The following is a 23,934-nucleotide window of genomic DNA, read 5'->3' on the forward strand; positions in this document are numbered from 1 at the left end:
ATCTCTCCATGGAGGAAGCTTGGCGCTCAGCCATGATGCTCAATGCATCGGCCACGGCCCCCGTAAACTCCTCCACCACTGACACCAAGCCAAGCAGAGCTCATGTATCACCACCAGATGTTCCCGAACACCCGGCTGCATGTCAGCACTTAGCTGCATCGCCCACGACTCCAGAGGCTCATCATCTGCCACAGACTGAGCATGTGCCTGGGCCCCTTCAGTCCTCCAACTACAGGTGCCATCGGCACTCTCTGTCTCCACCAGCTGCTCCAGCGACTGTGAAGTGCCCTCACCGAAGTGACCCAGGACACTAGCCAAAGATATGATGCCCACCAAGGCGCCAGTGTCTGTGCTGCTGCCTGCCTGGCAGAGATGGTGTGACGCTTCTAATGGTGCAACTTCATGCCCTCAGGTGTCAGAGGGGGCCCTTGTTGCTGCGACTCCTGGCCGTGCACCGATGATGCTGAAAGCCTGCGGGCAATGTCAATGTATATGCCTGTCCCCCGGCTCATCAAACGCTCATCATTCCACACGCACTGGGCAAGCCGTGTTGGTAACGTCACCCACTGAACAATCAGCAATGGCATGGATGTTGGGAGACTATTGGTGACATGAGTGCTGGCCATACATACCTGCCCATGGAACCCAACCTCTCCGGCTCCAGTGGACCTGGGCGCGTGCCGCCTCTCTGGGTCCAATGCCTCCTGCTCAAAGCGGCTGAGCATCGATAACTGGGCTGGCCCACTGGCAGTCCTTAGCCGCTCAGCGCAGTTATGAGAATTCTTCTCCTGCAAATGAAAAAGTTGCATTGATACTTTTACCGTCAATCTCCTTACGGCAGGCCCACCCCAAACCCAGTTGGCCATTGCAGGTCTGCAGTGCATCCTTCCCCCGCTGGTAGCTGGCACTCACACAAATATGCTTGAATATGCTTGGTGTGTCCTTTCCCCTGCCACCCCACCCACACACTGCCCACATGCTGCCTTCATCACAGTTGGGAGCACACAGTTGTCTCTGCCGTTGCAAGGAGGCACAATGACGTGGACCGCAGAGGGCAGCACTTCCATCTGTGCCACAGCACCTTGAAGATCCCCTCACACCATGTCACCACCCTGACTTCCACGTGTCGTGGAGTTCGACCAGTGCGCCTGGTATAGCTCCTCCAGGTTGAACCCACCACAGTCATGTAGGTGTCACTGCACCACGTACTGCGGGTGCAGAACCCATCTCTTCTCAACCCTCTCATGCTGGCGAATGCATAGGCAATCGCTGGTGGGCCACCCAACTAAGGACACATGCCGTCACTAACTCATTGCACTCAGGCCACTCAGACCTGGGTGGTCCGCCAGCGGGGGAGAAGGTTACATGATGGGTGCAATGAATGATGCCAACATGCTACTCACCCTTCCCGTGCGCAGCAAGTCGTTGAAGTGTTTGCGGCACTGGGTCCATGATTGCCGCACCATGTCGTGGGAGCTCACAACCTCCGCAACATCCTCCCACGCACGCTTGGTCAAGTGGGTTGGCCTCCTCCTCCCGTCCTCGGGGACAAGCACATCCCACCATGTTGCCACCTCCTCGAAGGGGGCAGCAAGGCACTCATCGGAAAACCTGGGCGCACAGTGGCCACCCGCCCTACCTTCCTGCGTGGCTGTTTCAGATTTGCCTTGCCCCCAACCTCTAGCCATGTACAGCAGCCTTGGTGCGGCTGCAGCTTGGTTTTTAAACAGGCTGCCTGGTCGCCATTGGACTTGGTGGCGATTGCCGTTCCGCCAGCGCCCACCCAGTCCAGCGGCGATCAGGACTGCACCCGCTCCCCACCCGATATGAGGAAAATTCTCCCCATGTATTTTTTTTGCAAATTACCATGATGGTGTATTTTTCAGTATCTAGTGCCATCTTTGTATAAATGTATGTGTTTGAAATAATAGTTTGAAGATGGAGTCCAGTTTAATTTATTCAATGTTTTCACGGTCCAATGCATGTTCAATACAATTAATTGATCATGGTTATTGTTTTTCCTTCTGTGGTCACTTCTTGCTTATTAACATTTTCATTAAGTTTGGGAGGAGGTGTTACTGCGAGTATCTCAGGCAAATACTAAAATTGCATCTGCCAGATATCATTTATACTTGACAGTGGTGAGGGGGTACACTATCTAAGTGGAGATACGAACATCACTTCATTTATATCTTGTTTAAAGCTGTCATAAACTTTGTAATACTGATGTCATATGAGGGAATTAGTAACACAGGATGAGAACCGACTCTACAATCGATCTGATTCTAAGCTGATTCCTTCCACAAACCGCATTCAATATGCCATAACATGTTGGATTCCACCCAATATATTATATTGCCTGTGAGAAAATTATGGAAAACAGTTCCCCCATCTCCAGAGGTTACCAATCAAATCCTCGGACAATTAACCTCACTATTCTATTTTTTAGTGACATTGATTGAGAGATAAATATTGGCCAGGACATGGTGGAGAATCTTCGAAGTACTGTCACAAGATCTTTTACATCCACCTGCGTGGGCAGATGGTGCCTCAGGCTCATGTCTCATTCAAAAGCAGGCAGTGCAGCATTCTGTCAGTACTACACTGGAGTGTCAACCTAGATTTTATACTCAACTATCTGGAGTGGGATCTCTAACCACAGCCTCCTCAGAGGCAAGAGTGCTGCCAACTGAGCCATAGCTGACATTGCGACGGTGTATAATAGGGGTAATTTTTCCGAGCTGTAACTTGGAAGGAGTCATGGACCAGGGGTAGGGCTTGTAGCCCCAATCCTCTACCTTATACATCCTACGAGCTTGACTTCCTACTGGGAATGTATAATTACCCCGAATATTCCTAAAGTAGCTTCACCAGTAATATGTGCGAATTCATATTGATTTACTTTGACTTAAAATAAAACACCATTGAGATGCTTCAAAACATTGATTAACCTCCTTCTGGTTCAGATTGATTGGATACTTCCATGAAAGGCCAACAATTACTCCCAAATCTGTTCCCTTTTCCACCCCATCACTGTTTATGTATAAAGAAAAAAAGAACTTGCATTTATATAGCACCATTCACGACCTGTTCTAAAGCATTTTACAGTTAATTAAATACTTTTGAAGAGTAGCACTTGTGACTTCTATATTGTGTTTTCATGTTTATTAGGTTCTAGCCATTTATAGAAACTGACTAGTTATTTCACTCTAGGTATCACAATTTAATGGCTATGTTATACCGTTTATACCATGAATATCAGAGCAAATTCATACCTATGTCATCATAAAACTGATCCTTTTTCAAGTCCTACCCAAACAGGTGCTTTGGTAATGTAGTCATACTTTGTTGTAACAAATGTAGCCAACTCCCCACCATAATCCCATGTACTGCATATTGTGCATTAAAGCCATTATCTTTTTAAGTTTTAACAACCCATGAGTGAAAGAGAGTAGGGGATCAGTTAAAATAACAGGATTGAGCAATTTGAATGCATTTCCACCCTTTTAAATTTGAACATATAGAAATCAAGCCATTGATGAGACCCCTGCACAAGACAGACGAGGGTCTAATTAACCTTCCAGGGTTGCCTGCCGCCTGATTACATAATAAGTGAGGCAAATTCAATTTAGTTGGCATTAAGAAGTAGGCCCAAGGTGGGAGCTGCCAATCCCAAAGGCAAGGACTAACGATCTGCTCTTTTAGCATTCCTTGTGAACCAGGAGGAAATTGGGTGTTCCTACACCACATGGACTGCAGCAGTTCAAGAAGGCAGCTCACCACCACCTTTTCAAGGAAAATTAGAGATGGGCAATAATTGCTGGCCAAGCCAGCGAAGCCCACATCGTCAATGAGTTTTAAAAAATTGTGCTCCTCCCAGGCTTTGCAAAGAAGCTTCACCAGCCCCCATCTCTGTCCCCAACCCCGACCTCTGTCCCCAATCTTCTGACACCCACTCGTAACTCCGATTTGCAATTTTCCCCTAGCCACCATCTCTGTCACTGGCAATCCCCAGTCAGGAGCCTGGAGCCAACACTTTCTTCTGAGTCCTGAGTTCATCTCTTTGGGTCCCTAGCTGCGGTCTCCTGCCACTAGCTTTCCCTCCCATCTGCCAGACAGGCTGTCCATTTGCCCTTAGGACCGGCAAGACCTCAATCTTCCATGCCTTGCCAGGTTCTTCAATTAATTAGGGCACTCCTGGGTTCCTCATTAATATGAGGATCTATGAATCCCTCTCTCTTTTCGGGGATAGTGATAAGTAGTCCAATATATGCAGTGGGTCAAATGGGACTCACTGTTTCCACTTGTACACATGTGGGTGAAGATGCAATTACTACTTTGTTTCATGCACTTTAAAATTCAGAGCATTATGCATACACAAACATGCAGACCCAACACAAGTTGTTGAATGTACATGTGTACCTGTGCACAATGGTGCTTGATGTTTCATATATAAAAGTTACCTTATACAGTTAGCATATAGACCAATAAGAGTAAGATGAAGTTGTTTAGTGAGCCTCATTCATATCAACAAAATACGTGTAGGAAAGCCAAAGACTGGGGCACAAACTTTACAGAGTACTCACTAGGACAAAAGGTAAAATTGTGAAAAATCAATGAGCCATATATAATTAAGTCTCTGGCAGGTTTCCCCAAGCCAATGATTTCAACAATATTGCTTTGCTTTCTATGTTTTTCGGATACTGTTCCAAACACAATTGTATTATTGATTGCAGGCAAAGTATTTCTTCCTTGGTTGCTGTTAAAAGTAATCTCAGGCTAACACTATTTTAGGTGTGTTGATCTGTATGTCAACTCACTTTTGTGTGACAGTGCCTTTAAGTACTTTTGTCTACATACTAGTTACATTTGTGATTGATGTCACTGCAAAGCCAACACAACCTACTTCAGCTCCTCTGCTGTGTTAGAGCTAACATGAATGCAATTGGCCCTATTTCTTCTGCATTCAGTAACAACTCCTTGCGAAGTAAAAAATGTATGAGTGCATCAATGAACGTTGAAATGTAAATCTATTGCTAACAGACTCCACAAAAATACCCAGATGATTATTTTCAGTCCAAACAGTGACTTTGCCAAAATACTTTGTGTATATCAAAACAAAAACAGAATTACCTGGAAAAACTCAGCAGGTCTGGCAGCGTCGGTGGAGAAGAATAAAGTTGACGTTTCGAGTCCTCATGACCCTGAATAAAGGGGTCTTTATTCATCTTTTATTCTTTTTTCTTTATTCTTTATTCTTCTCCGCCGATGCTGCCAGACCTGCTGAGTTTTTCCAGGTAATTCTGTTTTTGTTTTGGATTTCCAGCATCCGCAGTTTTTTGTTTTTATTACTTTGTGTATATATCCTGTTTTATAGAATTCTAAATGTTCTATTACCTTTTGGAGTTTATTTAGTTCCATAACCATTTCCTATGTTGTCACTTAAACTGTTGATTGGTGTAATTTTCTGTTTATCGAAACTAACATTTTTGAACTTTGATGCTCCCGTATCATGATCAAGCTACTTCTATTCTTCATGCTTTTTCCTTCCATTTGTATCTGATTTTAATGTGTGACTATGAATACGGCAACTATGTTGATGGAGCAATTATGCTATCTCCTTCATTTTCCTCGATGTGTTAATCTTAAGAAAGTGGCTTCCTCTCTAAATTATTTAACTATAATATTCTAACTCTCAATGCCACCCCTTTCTGAACTGCCTATCTTTTTACCATGATCCCATGTTTATTAATCTGTTATTTCATTGGCTGTCTCCCTCTTTGCTATTTCCCTTTTTTGATTTCTCAATTCATCTCATTCATTCCTCTTTTGTCCAAGTCCCCATTGCCAAGCCCAAAGATAAATTTTGTAGACATGTTTATCACAATGAAATAACTACTAAAGTTCCAAGAGAAAATTTGAATTATGTTTATTTTCTTAGAGCGAAGTAGCTCAATGGCCTTGTAATAGTTCCCACTGGAACCAAAATGTCCACAAGACAGCACTCTTAGCAACTATTTACATTTGTTCTTTTTTTAAGCTCAGGATGCTTTGAAATATGGAACTCCCGTAGTCATGATAAATGGTTGTTTTTCAGAATGTAGGATAGTATACAGTGTTGCTGCCCAAGGGTCACTGCTAGGACCACTGCTTTTTTGATCATCTCGTGTATGACAAGCCTTCTGGTGCACATCAAGAGATGGGATTTTAGACAGAACTTGGAGCCATTGTACAAGTGTTGATTTCAATGCACCACTGATTATTCTCATTGATAGGTTGAGAACAGTGTCCCAGTGTTTGGTGTGGCTGCCCTCTGCCCACACAGGGGAGCAATATTCTGCTGAAGAGTACATAAGAACAAGGTTAGCAATGTGAAGCATGTGTGCACTGGATCCCTAGCTGGTGCCTGCGAGTTTCAGGATAATGTTTACTCTGGCTTTATTCTTTTCTATGACCCTTTTCAGGTGTCTGCAGTATGTGAGGCTGCTGTCCAGGCTAAGTCCAAGGTATTTGCAGTATGGATCATTCTTGACTGGTTTTCCACAAAAGGAGACCTGGATTTTACAATGAGCCAATTGGTTGCTGAGATAGAAAGCAGTGACTGTGGTCCTAGAAACGAGCTTACCAACAAGGTACAAAAGTGCACCTGCGACAGAACGTGGGCAGACAAGACAAAGGAAATTCAACATCTCATTCACATGAATGACATTTGTGGCTTCTCTGCCACAAAGACCACTTATGGCCCAAGTACTCAAGGACCAGCTCCTCTTGAGGCCTGAGGGCAGGGGAGGTCTGATCAAGGAAAGGGAAATTGTGTATTCCCATTGGAGAAAGCATTTTGAATACCATTTCAATCAAGAATCAATTGTTGATAGTGTTTTCACTCCATCCCACAACACCCAGTTAGAGACGAGCTTGGAACTCCACCAATTCCTATGGATGTGATGAAAGCCACCACACAAATGAAGAATAACAAAGCAGCACAATTGATGGAATCCCTGCTGAAATCTTTAAGCACAGAGGAGAGGAACTAACATTACAGCTCCATGCCCTTATTCTAGAGATCGGGAATGAAGAGAAAGTCCCAAATAATCTCCCAAGGATGCCATTTTTTTATTCATTCATGGGATATTGGCACTACTGGCTAGGCCAGCATTTATTGCCCATCCCTAATTGCCCTTGAGAAGGTGGTGGTGAGCTGCCTTCTTGAACAGCTGCAGTCCATGTGGTGTAGGTACACCACAGTGCTGTTAGGGAGGAAGTTCCAGGATTATGGTCCAGCGACGTTGAAGGAACGGTGATATATTTCCAAGTCAGAATGGTGAGTGGCTTGGAGGTGGAGCTTCCAGGTGGTGGTGTTTGCATGTGTCTGCTGCCCTTGTCATTTTAGATGGTAGTGGTCATGGGTTTGGAAGGTTCTGTCTAAGGAGCCTTGTTGAGTTCCTGCAGTGCATCTTGTAGATGGGACACACTGCTGCTACTGTGCGTCAGTGGTCGAGGGAGTGAATGTTTGTGGATGGGGTGCCAATCAAGCGGGCTGCTTTGTCCTGGATGGTGTCAAGCTTCTTCAGTGTAGTTGGAGCTGCACTCATCCAGGCAAGCGGAGAGTATTCCATCACACTCCTGACTTGTGCTTGTAGCTGGTTGACAGACTTTGGACAGTCAGCAGATGAGTTACTTGCTGCACAATTCCCAGCCTCTAACCTGCTCTTGTAGCCACAATATTTATGTGACTGGTCCAGTTCAGATCCTAGTCAATGGTAACTCCCAGGATATTGATAGTGGGGGATTCAGCAAAGGTAATGCCAAGGGGCGATGGTTCAATTCTGTCTTGTTGACACTGGTCATTGCCTGGCACTTGTGTCGTGCAAATGTTACTTGTCACTTACCTGCCCAAGCCTGGATGTTGTCCAGGTCTCGCTGCAAATGGACATGGACTGCTTCTGTATTTGAGGTGTCGCGAATTGGTGCTGAACATTGTGCAATCATCAGCGAACATCCCCACTTCTGACCTTATGATGGAAGGAAGGTCACTGATGAAGCAGCTGAAGATGGTTGGGCCGGGGACATTACTCTGAGGAACTCCTGTAGTGATGTCCTGGAGCTGAGATGACTGACGTCCAACAACCACAACCATGTCCCTTTCTGCTAGGTGTGACTCCATGTGAGGAGGTATATACCTGTACTGTTTTACTTCAGTTTAAAATGTTTTGCCATTCACCTTTCCAGCTCTCCTGAGGTCCTTGCACCTCTTAAGGCATTGTCTCTAGGTTCAAGGGAGCACACTTCTGCAGCTTACATCCTTGGCCACATCCATTCCTGTTTGATTTGAAAGGCTGACCTCTTTCTCCCGCCCTTACCAAACATGACCTTACTTCAGTCCCTCAGACCCCACAGCAGGAACTCCAGTTAAAAGTGAGAGTGAGACACTGACAGGGCAGCCTTCCCAGGCCTCCATTCTGCGATTGCTGAATCCACAGGAGTCCAAGTCCAGTTCAGCTATTCCGATGCTTGTCGGTGTTCTGTTAACTAAAAATCCTTTCTTTGACAGATACAGCATATCAACCCCCGCCCTTCCTGTTTGTCCAAAAAACCCAGAAGTGGGATTCTAATACCGTAGTGGAGTTCAAGAGCCACAACAAAGCCTGCTTCAATGATAAAAAGGTTTTGGACCTGCTCCTAGCCTCCCTGTTAGGTGTGGGCCTATTCAGTTGAAATTCTGGCCTGGGAGAGGTTAAGAGGAGTTTCTATATATTGACACAAGGAATATTTTTGACAGGAAGTGGTTGAGAGAGAGAGACCACTGCATCTTTGCATTTGAATCAGAACAAGATACAAGGCCATGGGGAGGATGTGGGGCAATATGATTAGTTCTACATTATTATAGCATGGTTTCTGGAACAGACATGATGGACTGAATGGCCTCCATCTCCATCTGTTCTGTGCATTTCTATGTTTATAAGCCCTGGGGCAGAAATTTTCACTCAGCAAGCGGGCACACACCCGACCCGCTCAAGTGTGAATTGACGTCAGCTGAGCGTGCCGACGTCAACACGCAGACACGCGATAGTTCAGTCGGTGGGCACATGCCAGAGTCGGCAGCGCACTCACCAACAATTAAAAGGCCTGTTAAGGCCATTAAGTTATCAATTAAATTTATTTTTTCACTGCCTGTCCAACCTAACAGTTGGCGGGCAGGTGAAAAGGCCAAGTGGCCTTTGCATTTTTTTGGAAACTTTATCCATGAGGTTTTCAAAAGCAAATAAAAATAAACTAAAAACTTAATTTTTCATTAATAACACGTCCCTGCTCATGTGACAGACTCACATGAGGGGACATTTTTTATTACATTTTTATTTTCTTTTTTTTAATATCTTTTCATCTCCTTGAGGCAGCTCTGTGCCTCAGGGAGATTATGCAGCGCTCACTTGCATGCATGCGCGAAGTCCGCGCTCAGCCGGCTCGCACTCTTCCCCCCTCCCGCCCAGGCAGCGCTCAGCGCTGCCCCTCGCGTTTCATGCTGGGCGGGTCTCAATTGGCCCGTCAGTGTGAAATCACTGTGAGGTGCCGATCGCGGGCTGCAGTCGGCTTCCTGACCACCCCCACCGAGCCCGCCCGCCAAGGGAAAAATTCTGCTTCTGGTTCTTTCCAGTAAATCACTTGTATTGTGATCAGTAATATCCTTTTTATCATCACTTCCTGCACTATTTTCAAAAAAAGAAGCATCTTTAGAATTTCCTTGTAATATCAATCAGTTTCAACACGCACTCCAATTAAAATGTGTACATAATTACTTGGTAGATTGACCTAACAATGCCTTTAAGAGAATAATTTTATTCTCACCCCAACTCAGTGTCAAAAATTGTATTACGTATAAGTAACCAACAATAGCAAAGCTGTTACCTACCAAATATACAGAAGTATATTTTCAAAATTTGCCACTGGTTTAAAACTAGCGTTGTGGATTGACTGCCCAGTATAAAAACTGCCCAATTTTCATTATTCATTCAAATCAATGGGAATGACAGCCAAGGTAAGTGCTATAATGGGCAGCCAATCCACAACACCAGTCTTACATCCAAGCAGCAATTTATTCTATGGACTTATTCTTGATTGCTGGAATAAAATCAAAACAAGGATAAATGATGAATTGAAGTGAGAGTCTAGAAGAATGGAATTTGACAAAAATATGGGCAAAGACTTAGCTACTTCCATGACCCATGAAGAAATCTGAATGGTATCCTTTGATTTCACTGCCATGAATGTATAAGCTTTGGGTACACTGAAACTGCAAACTAAACATTCCAGGGGTTGTGAGCAACTGGTACCAGAATATACCAGTTCAATGCTTGAGTTACATCTTATTTCAATTCAGTACGAAGAGGTATCAAAGTAGTTCTTGTGAGTATTTGGAGTATCTTTCAGAGTACCTGGGTTCAAACCACAATCTGAATCATTTTAACTCAAATACTCTGGGCAGCACTTTTGAGAATCCCAACCAAACTATTAGAATGACTGTCACAAAATGGTTGATGTTGCAAAATGGTGGATCTCTCTATATCTGCAAGCAAATGCAATCCATTCAACAATATGATTGAATATTTTAGTTCTGTTTGGCAGATTGCTTTTGGATTCAGCGCAATCCAGAACCTAGCAATTTGATGAGGATGATCTGCTGCCTGCCAGAGTGCACATGGCAAAACGTGGACTTATGGACAGTCTTTTGCAGAAGCAACAATGCAAATCATGTTCATATGTAATGCAATCCTCTATATTTATGTCATGAAAATGAGAGGTACTGTAGCTTCAGCATAATACTCTGTCTCAATTCAAACATTGATGTTACTTTGCTGCTTGACAATCACTTGCCTAGATGCTATTACATAGAACTTGTGTAAAGACATTCAAATGTACAATTGACCATCACTTCCTGAAACATGGCTGTTGAGGATGGGGAAGACTGAAATTTGCCAGTTTCTCCAAGCCAGGAGAAGAGATATTGGAGCTAGAGAGGCAGCTGAAGGCAGTAAAATTATCCAATTTACAACCATCACAATACCAAGTAACATTACAGACCATTGGAGAACCAAACATGGGAGTTATGTCTTATTCCTGGAGGTTTACCCTTTTGATATGCAGATTGTAATGATATGTGTATCAGCCTCACTACTATGTATCTGAGGAAAGCAAACAAACCTGTGTTTGTTAAAGGAATGTCATTATGTGAAAAATTAGATAGGTCAAACACAAAAGTAGAATCCTTGGGTGGACGGGACAGCAAATTCCCACCTGCTTTTTGCTGGTCTGTCAAATTTTCCATCCCGCCTGCGCCGATTCCTGCAGTGGGCAGGACCAGAAAATTTAGGCCTTTGTATATTACTCAATTTGAAGCATCGTTTTCTTCATGAGCCCATTTGGCTTCCCTTGTAGATTTCTTAATGACTTGACTGCTTTGTGTTTGTCTCTTTCAAAACTTCTCAATAAATTTCTAAGTGCTGACATCATTTCTGTTCATAAGTATTTCTCACTGCCTCTGCCAAGCTTTTTAACAATAACACAAAAAATAAATGGATGTTTAATTGTACCCTTGAGCAAGACAGTGAAGATATTAATAAATGCCGAATCAGATCCAGAAACAGAACAACCTGTATTTAGAAAGTGTGCTTAACGTATTAAAACCTCCCAGAGTGATTCACAGGAGCTTTATAAGGCAAAATTTAACACAGAGCCACATAAGGCAATATGAGGGCAGATGGCCTAAAGCTTAGTCAAAGAGGTAGGTTTTAAGGAGTGTCCTAAAAGAGGAAAGAGAAGTGGAGAGATTTAGGGAGGAAATTCTAGGGTTTTGGGCCAGGTTGCTGAAGGCACAGCTACCAATGGTGGAACAGTTAAAATTAGGGATGGTCAAGAGGCCAGAATTAGAAGAATGCAAATTTCTTGAAGGGTTGTGGGGCTAGAGGAGATTACAGAGATAGGGAGGAGCGAGGCCATGGTGGGATTTGAAGACAAGAATGAGAATTTTAAAATCAAAGTGTTGTCTAATAGGGAGCCAATACCTGTCAGCAAGCAAATGGGTGAATGAGATTTTATGCGAGTAAGTATACGGGCAGAGGAAATTTGGATGACTTCATGTTTACAGAGGTTGGAATGCGAGAAATGCTAAAACATGATACAAATTGCCAAATGAAAGAAGTGTTTTAACATCCCAAGATGTGTAATGCAATATAAACAAAAGCGAGGCAAAGGGCATGGTAAGACATAAGATGACACAAAACAGAAAAGGCCATTTGAGCAATTTACTGACCTTGTCATTTAGATCTGTATACGGAAGGCACTTGCACCAAGCTGTGCCCAAATCCTTCTAATCCCTTTGGGCACCATTGATAGCAAGGCTTTTAAGCAACATGCTCTTATACTCTGCAATTTACTTCCTAAACCATCCACTTTACTATCTCTGTTTACTCCTTCAAAAGCTCCCACAAAATGTATGCCTTTGATCATGCCTTTGTTCATCTCTTCTGTTACCTTCTTCTTCCTCAATAATTACTAGTCCTGCAAAATGGACCTTTTTCACATAAAAGGCACAATATAAAAGCTATGTTAAAAGAAAAATCTATCTCAAATACACTTCAGTCCAATTTGCATTCATTGTGCTAGGTGGCAGTCTATTCCATCAGTTGTTAGAAGTGTTTTATTAACTTATGAATAGAACAGTCTCAGCTTACACTGAGATAAAGAACAAAATGCAAACTCTGACCTTCCCTTGACAACATTTTGTGCAGGTAAATTCAGCCTTGAATCCATTGAAACAGCTTTAATAATGTGCCCTGTAGTTTAGTTTCCTTCCTTACATAATAAATACATAGGGCATATAAGTTATTAACCATTTATATGCTTAATCTTTTATTCTCCATCATAAAATGTTTCCCAGGCTTTTATTGTGAAACATAGCTTTCAATTTTTAATATTCTATACTAATTGATGATATGAAAACAAAGCTTTTCCTTTTTCAATATGAATTTCAAATTCCAACATTTACCACTATGTTCGTTTTGGCATAGAGAGAGTAATCCACAAAAATCTCAGCAATTGCTTTAAAGTTGCAGTTTGTGAAGAGCCAACAAATATAGATGCAAAAACAACTTTGGCATTCTGTCCACACCTGCCATCACTCCAGGTATTCCCAATTTTGCATTCCTGCATGCATCTGAATCTGTCAGAGCAGACCCCTTTTCAGCATCTTTAGTTCTACTATCTAATGCAGGAAATAGCTGGAAGAGGGACACCTCTTCCTACAGTAGTAAAGGTCACCACAGCATGAAGCTTTTGTGTTACTGGACCCTTTCTACTTCACCAGGGGACATCTACGACGTCAGAAATTCGGCAATGAAGACATGTAACAAGCAAGTGTCCTACCCACATTTGTAAAGGGCAGCCATGAGGCCACACATTGACTACTTAACGACTTTTTATCAGGCTCTCAGAATTGGAGCTGTAATGTCACATGAGCTAAACCATTTCAGATGTTCAATGCATGCTGAAGGCAAAAATTAAAGTACTTTGAGGTAACAATATCTTCAAACGGGCTCTTGGGCTGGACTTTGACTTCTTAACAGCTTTGACCTCTGGTATGTCCTTTATTTAGATTTATGGAAGACCTGCAAACCGAGGTGCAAGAGATTGAATTTAGAGATTTCTCTCGAGGCATGAAAACCATGAGAAGAGAAGAGTTTGCAGCATGGCTGCTCCATTTCACCGAAGAACAAAACCGTGATATTTACTGGAAAAAAGTGAGGCAACTTCCTCCAGGAGAGGTTAGCATTTACTTAATATCAAGATAGTCTCTCAAGCTGGATCCTTGACTAAATGACAATACTTATGTACCATTTCTATCAATCTGAATTAATATTTCAGCTGATTTCACCCATATCTCTGTGCAATGCTGTTAAACACAGTGAATCACAATTTATAAAAGAAATGCATATAAATGTTCTCTTTTGTAATAGGAATTTGTAACATTACCATCTGAGACAAGATAAATTAGCATTTTTAGAACAGGAGTTTTCTAATCATACCAGGTTTATGATGGTCAATTATTTTTCTTCTTCATTCACTATCTCACAGTCAAATATTAGGATATTATTAGGATGTCATGGAGGGAAGCATTCCTTCTTGTTCCATAATTTATGATAGGATGGAGTTTGGACCCTGACAGCTTCCCTCCCACATCAGTCAATGTTTTCTTAAGGTATAGAATTTGAGTCTAATTTATAAAATGTTCCCCTTTTATCCATCTTGATTATCACTGTTTTTTCACTTCAACTCCCCTACATCCATGCAAGGCGGAGAAATCCAGGTAGGGGGAGGGTGGAGAAGGAGGAAGGGGTGAGTCAGTTGGGGTGGGTGGGAGGGGATGACATGAGTAGGGAGGGAGGGATGGCATATGTGAGTGAGTGGAGGGCTGAATGGAGATGGAAGGGAGGGCATGAGTAAGTGAGTGGGGAAAGAGGGAGGGCATGAGTGAGTGTGTGGGAGGGAGGTGCGTTGGGAAGAGGAATGTGTGTGATGGGGAGAGAGGAGTTGATTACAATGTTTGTGTGAGTGTTTGTGTGTGCGCATGTGTAGGCGGTGAAGGAATTGATTACAACGTGTGTGTGATTGACGATAGATGGGCTTCACTCAGTCTTCTGTCACCATGGAATATGGAGAGTTTGGCTGAATCCTACATGAGTACATAAAATAAGAACATTTTTACAAAGTAGCTTAAAAATACAGATTTTAATATTTATGTTATGCATTATTATATATATATGATCTATAATATGTAAACTTTAATAATAATCTATCAAATGTTACTATGCTGCTTTATTGCTGTTTTGTTTTTGCTTGCATTTGGGGGCACGTTAATTTTCAAGGGTTTCTTGTGTATATATATTTGTTCATGGGATGTGGGCATCACTGGCTAGGCCAGCCTTTGTTGCCCATCCCTAATTGCCCTTGAGAAGTTGGCGGTGAGTTAAAATGGGGTCATATTGGAAAATAGTTTGCAAAGCACTGCCATAGCCGTTTGCTTCACTTCGCATGTACATAATCCAGCAAGGTCGTGTTCTGTTGTTAGAATGGTCTTCATTCTGTATGACACGTACTAACTGAGTTGAATGCTGAAATGCCGGGGTCACTTTGGTGATTGTATACAAATGCATTGGTCCACAGTCTTGACAATATTAGAGGGTAAACAAAGGAAAAACTAACGGTTCCACCCACTTGAAGACTAATAATCCCAACTATTTGAAGAGGCCTAGAAGCATTTCACTACAGATTGTAAAAAGTTCTATGATTACATGATTCTTTGTCACACAAAAAATTCAGATTTTGTTATCTTGCGCCACTAATTTTCAGACCTTTTTGCCTTGGGCTACTGTCTCCCCTGCAACTGATCAAATAACTCCAATCTATTTTTATTTAATCAAATAATATCAGTTGCTTTCTCTTGCCCTACTAACTTGTTAAAATTCCAGTCATTAGTTTCCTTCTCTTGGTGATATAGATTCTTACCTAGATCAATTCAGGCTCACTATCGTTTCAAAGCTACATAAATTCTTTTGTTAACTTCAGCACATTCCTGACTATCAAGTGTATTTTCTTCATCCCATTTTTGAATTTGAAACCCATTTATGTGGAATTCATGTACTTTCTGCAGTTTTAACCAATCTGGGAATCATCCATTGCAATATCTGTAGAGGATTATATTTTGTAACAGAGTATTGCTATGTAGCTGGAACAGAAGGTAGGCTAGTTAATTACACCATATCATATGTAAGAAATCTTTGTTTCATATGTTAGTATATAAAAATAAATAATTTGTAGGTATTTAATTGGGACATCTTAAGATCATGAAAGGTGCTACATAAAATTAGTTGTTTTTTTCTTTAATTCCTACGAATTTGATGTTTACCTCCTCTGTCCTGATGACGTATTGATACATGTTACAAACCATTGCTCCATAAATATTACAATGCACAATCTCCAAATGGATGTTAAATGGAGTGGAACTGTTTATTTAACGGCTACTGATTGGCCTACTGTTCCAAACATGTTTGCTTCCATTTCATAGCAAATATGTATTTTTTAGACATATAGGAACTTAAGGCCCATGCCCATTCTGATGTACTGCTACAAGTTCAGCGGACATCTACCAGAACAGTTGTAAACTGGGCCAAGATCCGGATATACAATGTTCCTGCCTTGAGCTCCAATTTCTGTATTGTATTGTGGGGCTGGAGCTTTAGCCCACCCCATTCATGGCCAGTAATGCAGGAAGGGTGGGACTGGGGTGGGAATGTCTTCATTTTGGGAGCTTCTGTGATGTAGGACTCCAAAAGGACCCTTGGGCAGCGATATGTCTGGTGCGAGCTCCACTCCAGCCACTGTCACAATATATGGCTTTGCTAGCAGGTAGGTACCCTATATTTGACCCCATGGTGCAAAGGGCTTCCATTAGATGAAAGCACACTCCTCTGACCCTAAAAAAGTCAACCAGAATCAGTGTCGTACATTCCCAGCAGGTATGTCACTACACTTAGACCAGAATGCAGTTATCATGGATTTCTAATACCATAGTATAAGATCATCAGTCAGTCTCTCTTCTCCTCTTTCTCTTTCTGTTCTCTGCTCTCTCTCTCTTTCCATGGAATCTATCCATAAATATTAACTGTTGTCCATTATGTTCCAGAGCATTTCCTTTGAAGAATTCAGGGCTTTTTGTCATTTTATGAATCATCTTGAGGATTTTGCTTTCACCATGAATATGTTCACTGCAGCCAATCGTCCTGTTGGAATAGGTATGTATGGTGCAAAATTACATATTATTCTGAAATCAGAAAGGTGGCTTGGTTGAGAAGGTATTTTTCATTCCAACAGTGTCAAAAGTGAGAGAATGTGCTAGAGTCAGGTAATTTCAAGATCCAAATTTGCATTATGATCATTCATGCTGATTTTACCCACTCCAATCATTCCAGTTTCTTCATTCTGCTGTCCTGAAAATGCAGCAATACATCCTCCAGTACCTTGCTCCAGTGAGTCACTCTTCATGTGTGGCCCTGGACAATAAATAGTCAGGAGGTGATTCTACCACAACAACCTTTGCAGCTGGATGGAACTGCAAATGTGTGGATACTAGGTGAGCTGAGGCAAGGCGTTTGTCCCACTGGTCAAAGATCTGTGGAGAGAGAAACAGAGTTAACGTTTCAGGTCCGTTTGACCCTTCTTCAGAGCTGAAGAGAAGTGGAAATGTGATGAAATTTATACTGTTTAAGCGGGGTGGAGCAGGTGAAGCTGGATAGAAGGCCAGCGATAGGTGGAGGCAAAGGAGGGATTGACAAATATGCCATGAACTAAAGGACAAAGGGAGTGTTAATGGTAGCGGTAAGGGCTAAAAAAGATGCTGATTGTGGCATAAAAGTAAGAAAGCAGAATGTAATAATAGCAGAACCAGGGTAGCAATGTGTGAAAGAACAACATGGAATAAGTAACAGATTGCCCTCTAAGGGATGGGGTGAGGGGAGGGGCGGTGGTGGGGAAAAAAAAAGGATAGAAAATGGGATAGAAGGGGGGATAAAAAAGGAGATACAACCATGAATGAATACAAATAAAAATAAGTAGATAAAAAGTGAAAATGAATATAGAAGAAAGGGGATTAAAAAAGGGGGTGGGTTGGGGGAGAGAGTTCATGGCCTGAAGTTGTTGAAATCAATGTTAAGTCCGGAAGGCTATAAAGTGCCTAGTTGGAAGATGAGGTGCTGCGAAGCGTTGGGCTTCACTGGAACATTGCAGCAGGCCAAGGATGGACATGTGGGCATGAGAGCAGGGTGGAGTGTTGAAATGCCAAGTGACTGGAAGGTCTGGGTCATGCTTGCGGACAGACCGGAGGTGTTCAGCAAAACGGTCACCCAGTCTACGTTTGGTCTCCCCAGTGTAGAGGAGACCACATTGGGAGCAGCAGATGCAGTGGACCAAATTGAAGGAGGTGCAAATGAAGCACTGCTTCACCTGAAAGGAGTGTTTGGGCCCTTGGACGGTGAGAAAGGAGGAGGTAAAGGGGCAGGTGTTGCACCTTCTGCGATTGCATGGGAAGGTGCCGTGAGAAGAGGATGAGGCGTTGGGGGTGATGGAGAAGTGGACCATGGCGTCACGGAGGGAGCGGTCCGTATGGAATGCTGACAGGGGGGTGAGGGGAAGATGTGTTGAAGGGTCGTGTGGACCCGAAACGTCAACTCTTTTCTTCTCCACCAATGCTGCCAGACCTGCTGAGTTTTTCCGGGTAATTCTGTTTTTGTTTTGGATTTCCAGCATCCGCAGTAGTTTTTTGTTTTTTTCCCCTTAAACATGTCTCACTCCCTCCAATTAAAAGATGTGGCTATGGGCACCCACATGGGTCCCAGTTATGCCTGTCTCTTTATGGGGTATGTGGAACATTCCTTGTTCCAGTCCCACTCAAGACCCCTCCCACAACTCTTTTTTTGGTACATCGACGAGTGTTTCGGTGCCACTTCATGCTCTTGCCTGGAGTTAGAAAATGTATCAATTTTGCTTCCAATTTCCACCCCTCTATCACCTTCACATGGCCCATCTCTGAGTGGAGGAAGATCTAGACGCAGATGCTCCGGCTGCACACGATGAGTCCAGTAATGAGTCTGAGGATGAGCACACACAGGAGAACACTGAGGGGATAGATGCTGACCCAGGCATTCTCCTGGGAGGCAGGGACACCCAGGAGGCTTTAATCCAATGAATCTTCAGCTAGCACACCACAGACGGTCCTCCAACACATGCCAGGGCTGCAAGCTCAATACTCGATACCTGAGAGCAACATCTGCCTGGTTACGAACATTAACTATGTGCCTTGTCAATAAAGCTTAATGACAAACAAGTCACTCATAACATCATGGGTTCCCATGCACCTGCAGAAGTGAGGAATAACCCTGAGCCTTGTTCACAAATAAAGCATTTAATGAATGTAACAAATAAAACAGAAAAGAGACTTAATTCAAAGATGTTGAGCTGCACACCAAATTATAATCAACTAATAGCGGGGCAACATAAAACCACCAGTGAGAAGCCCGTGGTGTGCGTAAGGTGCCTTAAGTTTACGTTTTCGGGTGCTACAATGAGGTGCTCCCCCCTCGCTGGCACTGGCATCTGAGACAGCCTGCTCACTCTGCTGTCCTGTTAGCCTTGATGACCTTGGCGGGCATCCTCTGGCCCCTGGAGCCTGTGATGGCCCCGCCTGGGAGGGAGCAGCCAGTGCCATGGCTGGCATCTCCCCAGTCGCCGCAATCTCATCGGATCCCACGGTGACTGGCAGAGGGGCAGAGGAGCTGCTACCCTCATCCAGAGCATCCTGAGAGGAGCCCACAGAGACGACAGGCAGCTCGTGCACCAACATCAGATTGCTCAGACCTCCCTGCTCACCACTGATGGATGGGCACCTAGTTGGGATATTTGGTGCCCAATCCATCTCCCACACTGACACTGACCAGCTGAGGTCAATGCCACTGTGAGGGCTTGCAGGTCCAAACGCATCCCCAGGAAGCTCTGATTGTTCTCTTGGAGGAGCCTCTCCACGAGAGCTGCCACCCTCTCCATGGAGGAAGCATTGCGATCAGCCGTGAGGGTCAATGCATTGCTGATGCTCCGCATAGACTCCTCCAGCACGGAGACCATGCCACATATTGCCTCATGTATCTCCGCCAGATCCTCCCGCAGACCCTGCTGGGTGTCCAGCCTCTGCTGCCTCAGGGACGACTCCAGAGGCACATCATCAGCCACCAACTGAGCATGTTCCTGGACCCCTGCAGTCCTCCAACTGCCGGCACTATGGGCACTCAAGCAAGTGTGAAGTGCCCTCACTGCTGTGCACCGGGATGCTAGCCATCGATCTAATCCCCACCGAGGTGCTAGTATCTGTGCTGGTGCCTGCCTGGCTGAGATGGTGTGACGCTGGTGCTTGTAATTTGTCCGGGCCCTCAGGTGTTAGTGGCAGCCCCTCTACTTCCTCATCCCGGTCCTGCTCCAGTGATGCTGAAAGGAAGAACAAGGACATTTGATTAGTTAAAGTCGAGACAATGTCAATGTGCATGCCTGGCCCCAGGATCAGTATGCGCTCCTCCTTCCATAATCAATGGGAAACCCATGTTGGAAGCTTAAATCACTAAACAGTCAACAGTGGAATGGTTGCAGGGACAGACGTGGTGACCTCAGTGCACAGCACTCTTACCTCCCCCTGGCACCCCAGCCTCACTGTTACCAATGGACCTGGGCTCTAGCTCCATCGCCTCCTGCTCGTATCTGGTTATAATCACGAACTGTGCCTGGCCTCCACCAGTCTGCATCCGCTCTGTGTTATTGTGTGTGGTCTTCTCCTGAAAAGGAGAGAGGAGCATTGATTAGTCCACCCTGTACCTGGATTGCCATTGCATCCCTGCCACCCCCACCTGAGTGAAACATTGCAGGGCTCATGTGAATCGTGACCCTGGATCAGCCGCACACTCACACCAAGCAGCCAGGGCTGACCCCCACCTTGCCCAGATGCTGCCTTCATCACATTTGCCACCCACATGGTCTGACCTTCCAAAGCAAGTAAGCACTGCCACGTGGAACGCCAAGGGCAGCAGATGGATAGGTGCCCCGCCACCTGGAAGTTCCCCTCCCAGTCAGTCAGCATCCTGACTTTGACATGTTTCGGAGTTCCAGCACTGCGCCTAGGTGCAGATCCTTAAGGTCACCCCCAAAACAGTACTGTGGGTGTCAGTCTACCACATGCAGCGGGTACAGAACCCAGCTCAGAACAACTCTCTCAGGGTGAACTAGGCATGGGCAATAAATGCTGGCCCACCCAGCGAAGGCCACATGCCGTGAATGATTCAATGCAGTAACTACATTAAGAGTTGGCGGCAGGAGGAGCCGGGGGGGAAACCTAACTGCTGTGTTAAGTGACCCATGCCAACACAGTACTCACCCTTCCCAAGCGCAAGAGGTCATTGAAACGCTTGCGGCACTGAACCCAGGTGCGTCGCACCACATCGTGCGAACTGACAATCTCTGCCACCTCCTCCCAGGCACATTTGGTTATGTGGGGGAGCTTCCTCTTCCCGTCCCTCGGCACAAGGATCTCACAGGAGGGCAGCAAGGCACTCGTCTGAGAAGTGAGGGGCACAGTGCCCCACTGACCTGTCTTCCTGTCTGACCTGCTCACCAGCAGTGCTCTCGGGAGCCCTTCTGCTGGCCATGGTTGACAGCCTTTGGAAGGCTGCCTGCGGACTCTTTAAACAGGCTACTGGGTCGCCATTGTTCATTGCAGTCCCACCGCCACCGACCCCCTCCCGCTGTCCTTGGGAGCTGCGTTTCACGCAGGGCAGGCCTTAATTGGCCTGCCCGCATAAAATGGCGGCACGGAGCCAATCGCGGGCAGCAATCGGCTCCGCGAAAGCTTCCGACCAGCCTACCTGACAGGCAGAAGATTCTGCCCCATGACCCAGACCTTCTTGTCGCTTGCCATTTCAACACACCATCCTGCTCTCATGCCCACATATCCATCCTTACCCTGCTGCAATGTTCCAGTGAAGCCCAACGCAAACTGGAGGAACAGCACCTCATCTTCCCACTGGGCACCTTACAGCCTTCCGGACTTAACATTGAGTTCAACGACTTCAGACCATGAGTCCTCCATCGCCATCCCCATCCCCTTTATTTAATTCACCCTTTTTCTATATTCACTTTTACTTCTTATCCACTTATTTTTATTTTTATTTGTATTCATTCATCAATGGTTGTATCCTCCTTTTTATCCCCCCTTCTATCCTATTTTCTATCCTTTTTTCCCCCTCCACCGCCCCTCCCCGCACCCCATCCCTTACAGGACAATCTGTTACTTGTTCCATGTTGTTCTTTCACACAACGCTACCCTTGTTCTGCTATTATCACATTCTGCTTTCTTACCTTAATGCCACAATCAGCACCGTTTTTTTAGCCCTTACCACTACCATTAACACTCCCTTTGTCCTTGACATCTTTGCAAATCCCTCCTTTGTCCCCACCTATCGCTGGCCTTCTATCAGGCTTCACCTGCTCCACCCTGCCTTAGACAGTATAAATTATATCACATTTGTTTCAGATTTCCAGCATCCTCAGTATTTTGCTTTTATCTTAGGGAAAATGAGAAGCCAGTGAAAACAGTACTACCTATTGGGTAACATTCTGCTTCAACAAAGTCCATTTGTATATTCTCCTAAAGAGAAAGTTGACCTTTTTGGCTTACATTAGCTTGCTTCAGTTGGCATTACACTTTTCTGAGCCAAAAGGCCGTAGTTCCGATCCTAATCTAAGATTTAGGCACATCATATAGGCTGACACTTAAGTGCACTACTGAGGGAGTGATGCGTTGCCAGAGCTGTCATCCTTTTGGAGAAGATGTTAAATGAAGGCCCTTTGTGACTGCTCAAGTGGTTCAAGTAGATATAAAATATCTCATGGCATTATTTGAAGATGAGCAATGTGTCCTGTCTGCATTCAATCCATGCAATTAATATAATAATTAATTGTTTATTCAACTCATTTTCAGCCTTGATTTTTGTGCTGAAGTCCTGGAGATAAATTGTTATATGTTGTACAATGTTGGTTAATGGGGTTGATTTTAACTGCAGCTGCCTGGCTTAAGCAACAACAATTTATATTTATATAGCACCTTTAATGTAATAAAATGTCCCAGGTGCTTCACATGAGCAATATGACACCGAGCCACATAAGGAGAATCTGGGCTGGATTATCCTCTCGGGTAAGCATTTTGCAAGTCGGGCCATTTCACACATCACAAACTGAATTCCCAACTGATGTGTGACTTTAGCCAGGATTCTTATCTTTTCCCACAGGGTTCAGGTTCACAATGCAGTTTGCAAGCTGCAAACCAGTGCGGGAAGAGTGCAGGTGCGGCGAGGTGGGCTGGTGAGAACACCTCTCTGGGTTCTCGGTGACAGTAGCACAGCTCCTAAAATTGTTTAAAGGCTGCTAAACATCACCCCTCACCTCCTTCAAGCCTCCACCCACCCCCTTGCCACCTCATGCCCCTCTATGCACCCCTTTGTATCGTCCATAACCAGTCATCCAGCATCCACTATGTATAGTCCTCAGATTCCATGCAATACCAATGGAAAATATTTTACATTTCTTGGGGTGGGAGGGGAACCTCTAATTAAAGCTTCCATCAAATACTCTGTCATTGATACTGAAAACAATGCATTCTGCCATGTGAAATAAAATTTTGATACTTATGTCAGCAAACCAGAAACCACAAAAAAGGCACAATGTTATTACAACTTCTTAAAACTATCATTTATTCTTAGATGAATGTAACACCTGCTGTGCTGAAACCCATTAGCAATTGAAACTCAGCCTAGCAATTGAAACTCAGCCAAGCATTCATAATAGCTATAGGTGTCCAAATAGAGTACTCTTAGAGATGGAAAGAACAGAAAGTGCTCATTTCAATTTTGAAGCAGAATGCCTGTCAATCAATAGATGGGAGCAGCTGTAGATCCTTTTCAAATGTCAAAAGTAGATTTTATTTTAATCAGCCAGAGCTGTTACTCCATTTAAATCACAGTACAAAAGATGACAACACAGGCTGACTGGACACTTTGTAACATTTTCCACTATATTATGGCACTTTCTCCATTGAAAAACTACTGTAATGCATGTGAACAATTACACAATGCTAGTCAATGTAAGGGTCAGCTTACCTTTTCAGGATCCCTACAATGAATCATTGCATTAAAAACACATTACAATACAGCTCCTTATAGTGACATTTGAACTGTGAAAACATTTTACACTAACCTTTCAGAATGTCCCCAACTCCTCAGCAGGCTTTCCATTTCCTTC

General features: G+C 44.1%; 1 protein-coding gene across 2 annotated transcripts in view; it reads left to right on the top strand.

The window, feature by feature from the left end:
- micu2 (mitochondrial calcium uptake 2) overlaps positions 1-23,934 on the top strand; it is a 515,698-nt gene that overhangs the window by 483,458 nt on the left and 8,306 nt on the right. For both annotated transcript variants that reach the window (XM_078545440.1, XM_078545441.1), the window contains 2 exons: positions 13,646-13,814; positions 16,733-16,841. In XM_078545440.1, the coding sequence (XP_078401566.1) occupies positions 13,646-13,814; positions 16,733-16,841 (278 nt within the window). The remainder of the gene's footprint in view (positions 1-13,645; positions 13,815-16,732; positions 16,842-23,934) is intronic.

This window comes from Cetorhinus maximus, chromosome 7 (genome assembly GCF_964194155.1).
Source record: "Cetorhinus maximus chromosome 7, sCetMax3.hap1.1, whole genome shotgun sequence".
Taxonomy (NCBI): domain Eukaryota; kingdom Metazoa; phylum Chordata; class Chondrichthyes; order Lamniformes; family Cetorhinidae; genus Cetorhinus; species Cetorhinus maximus.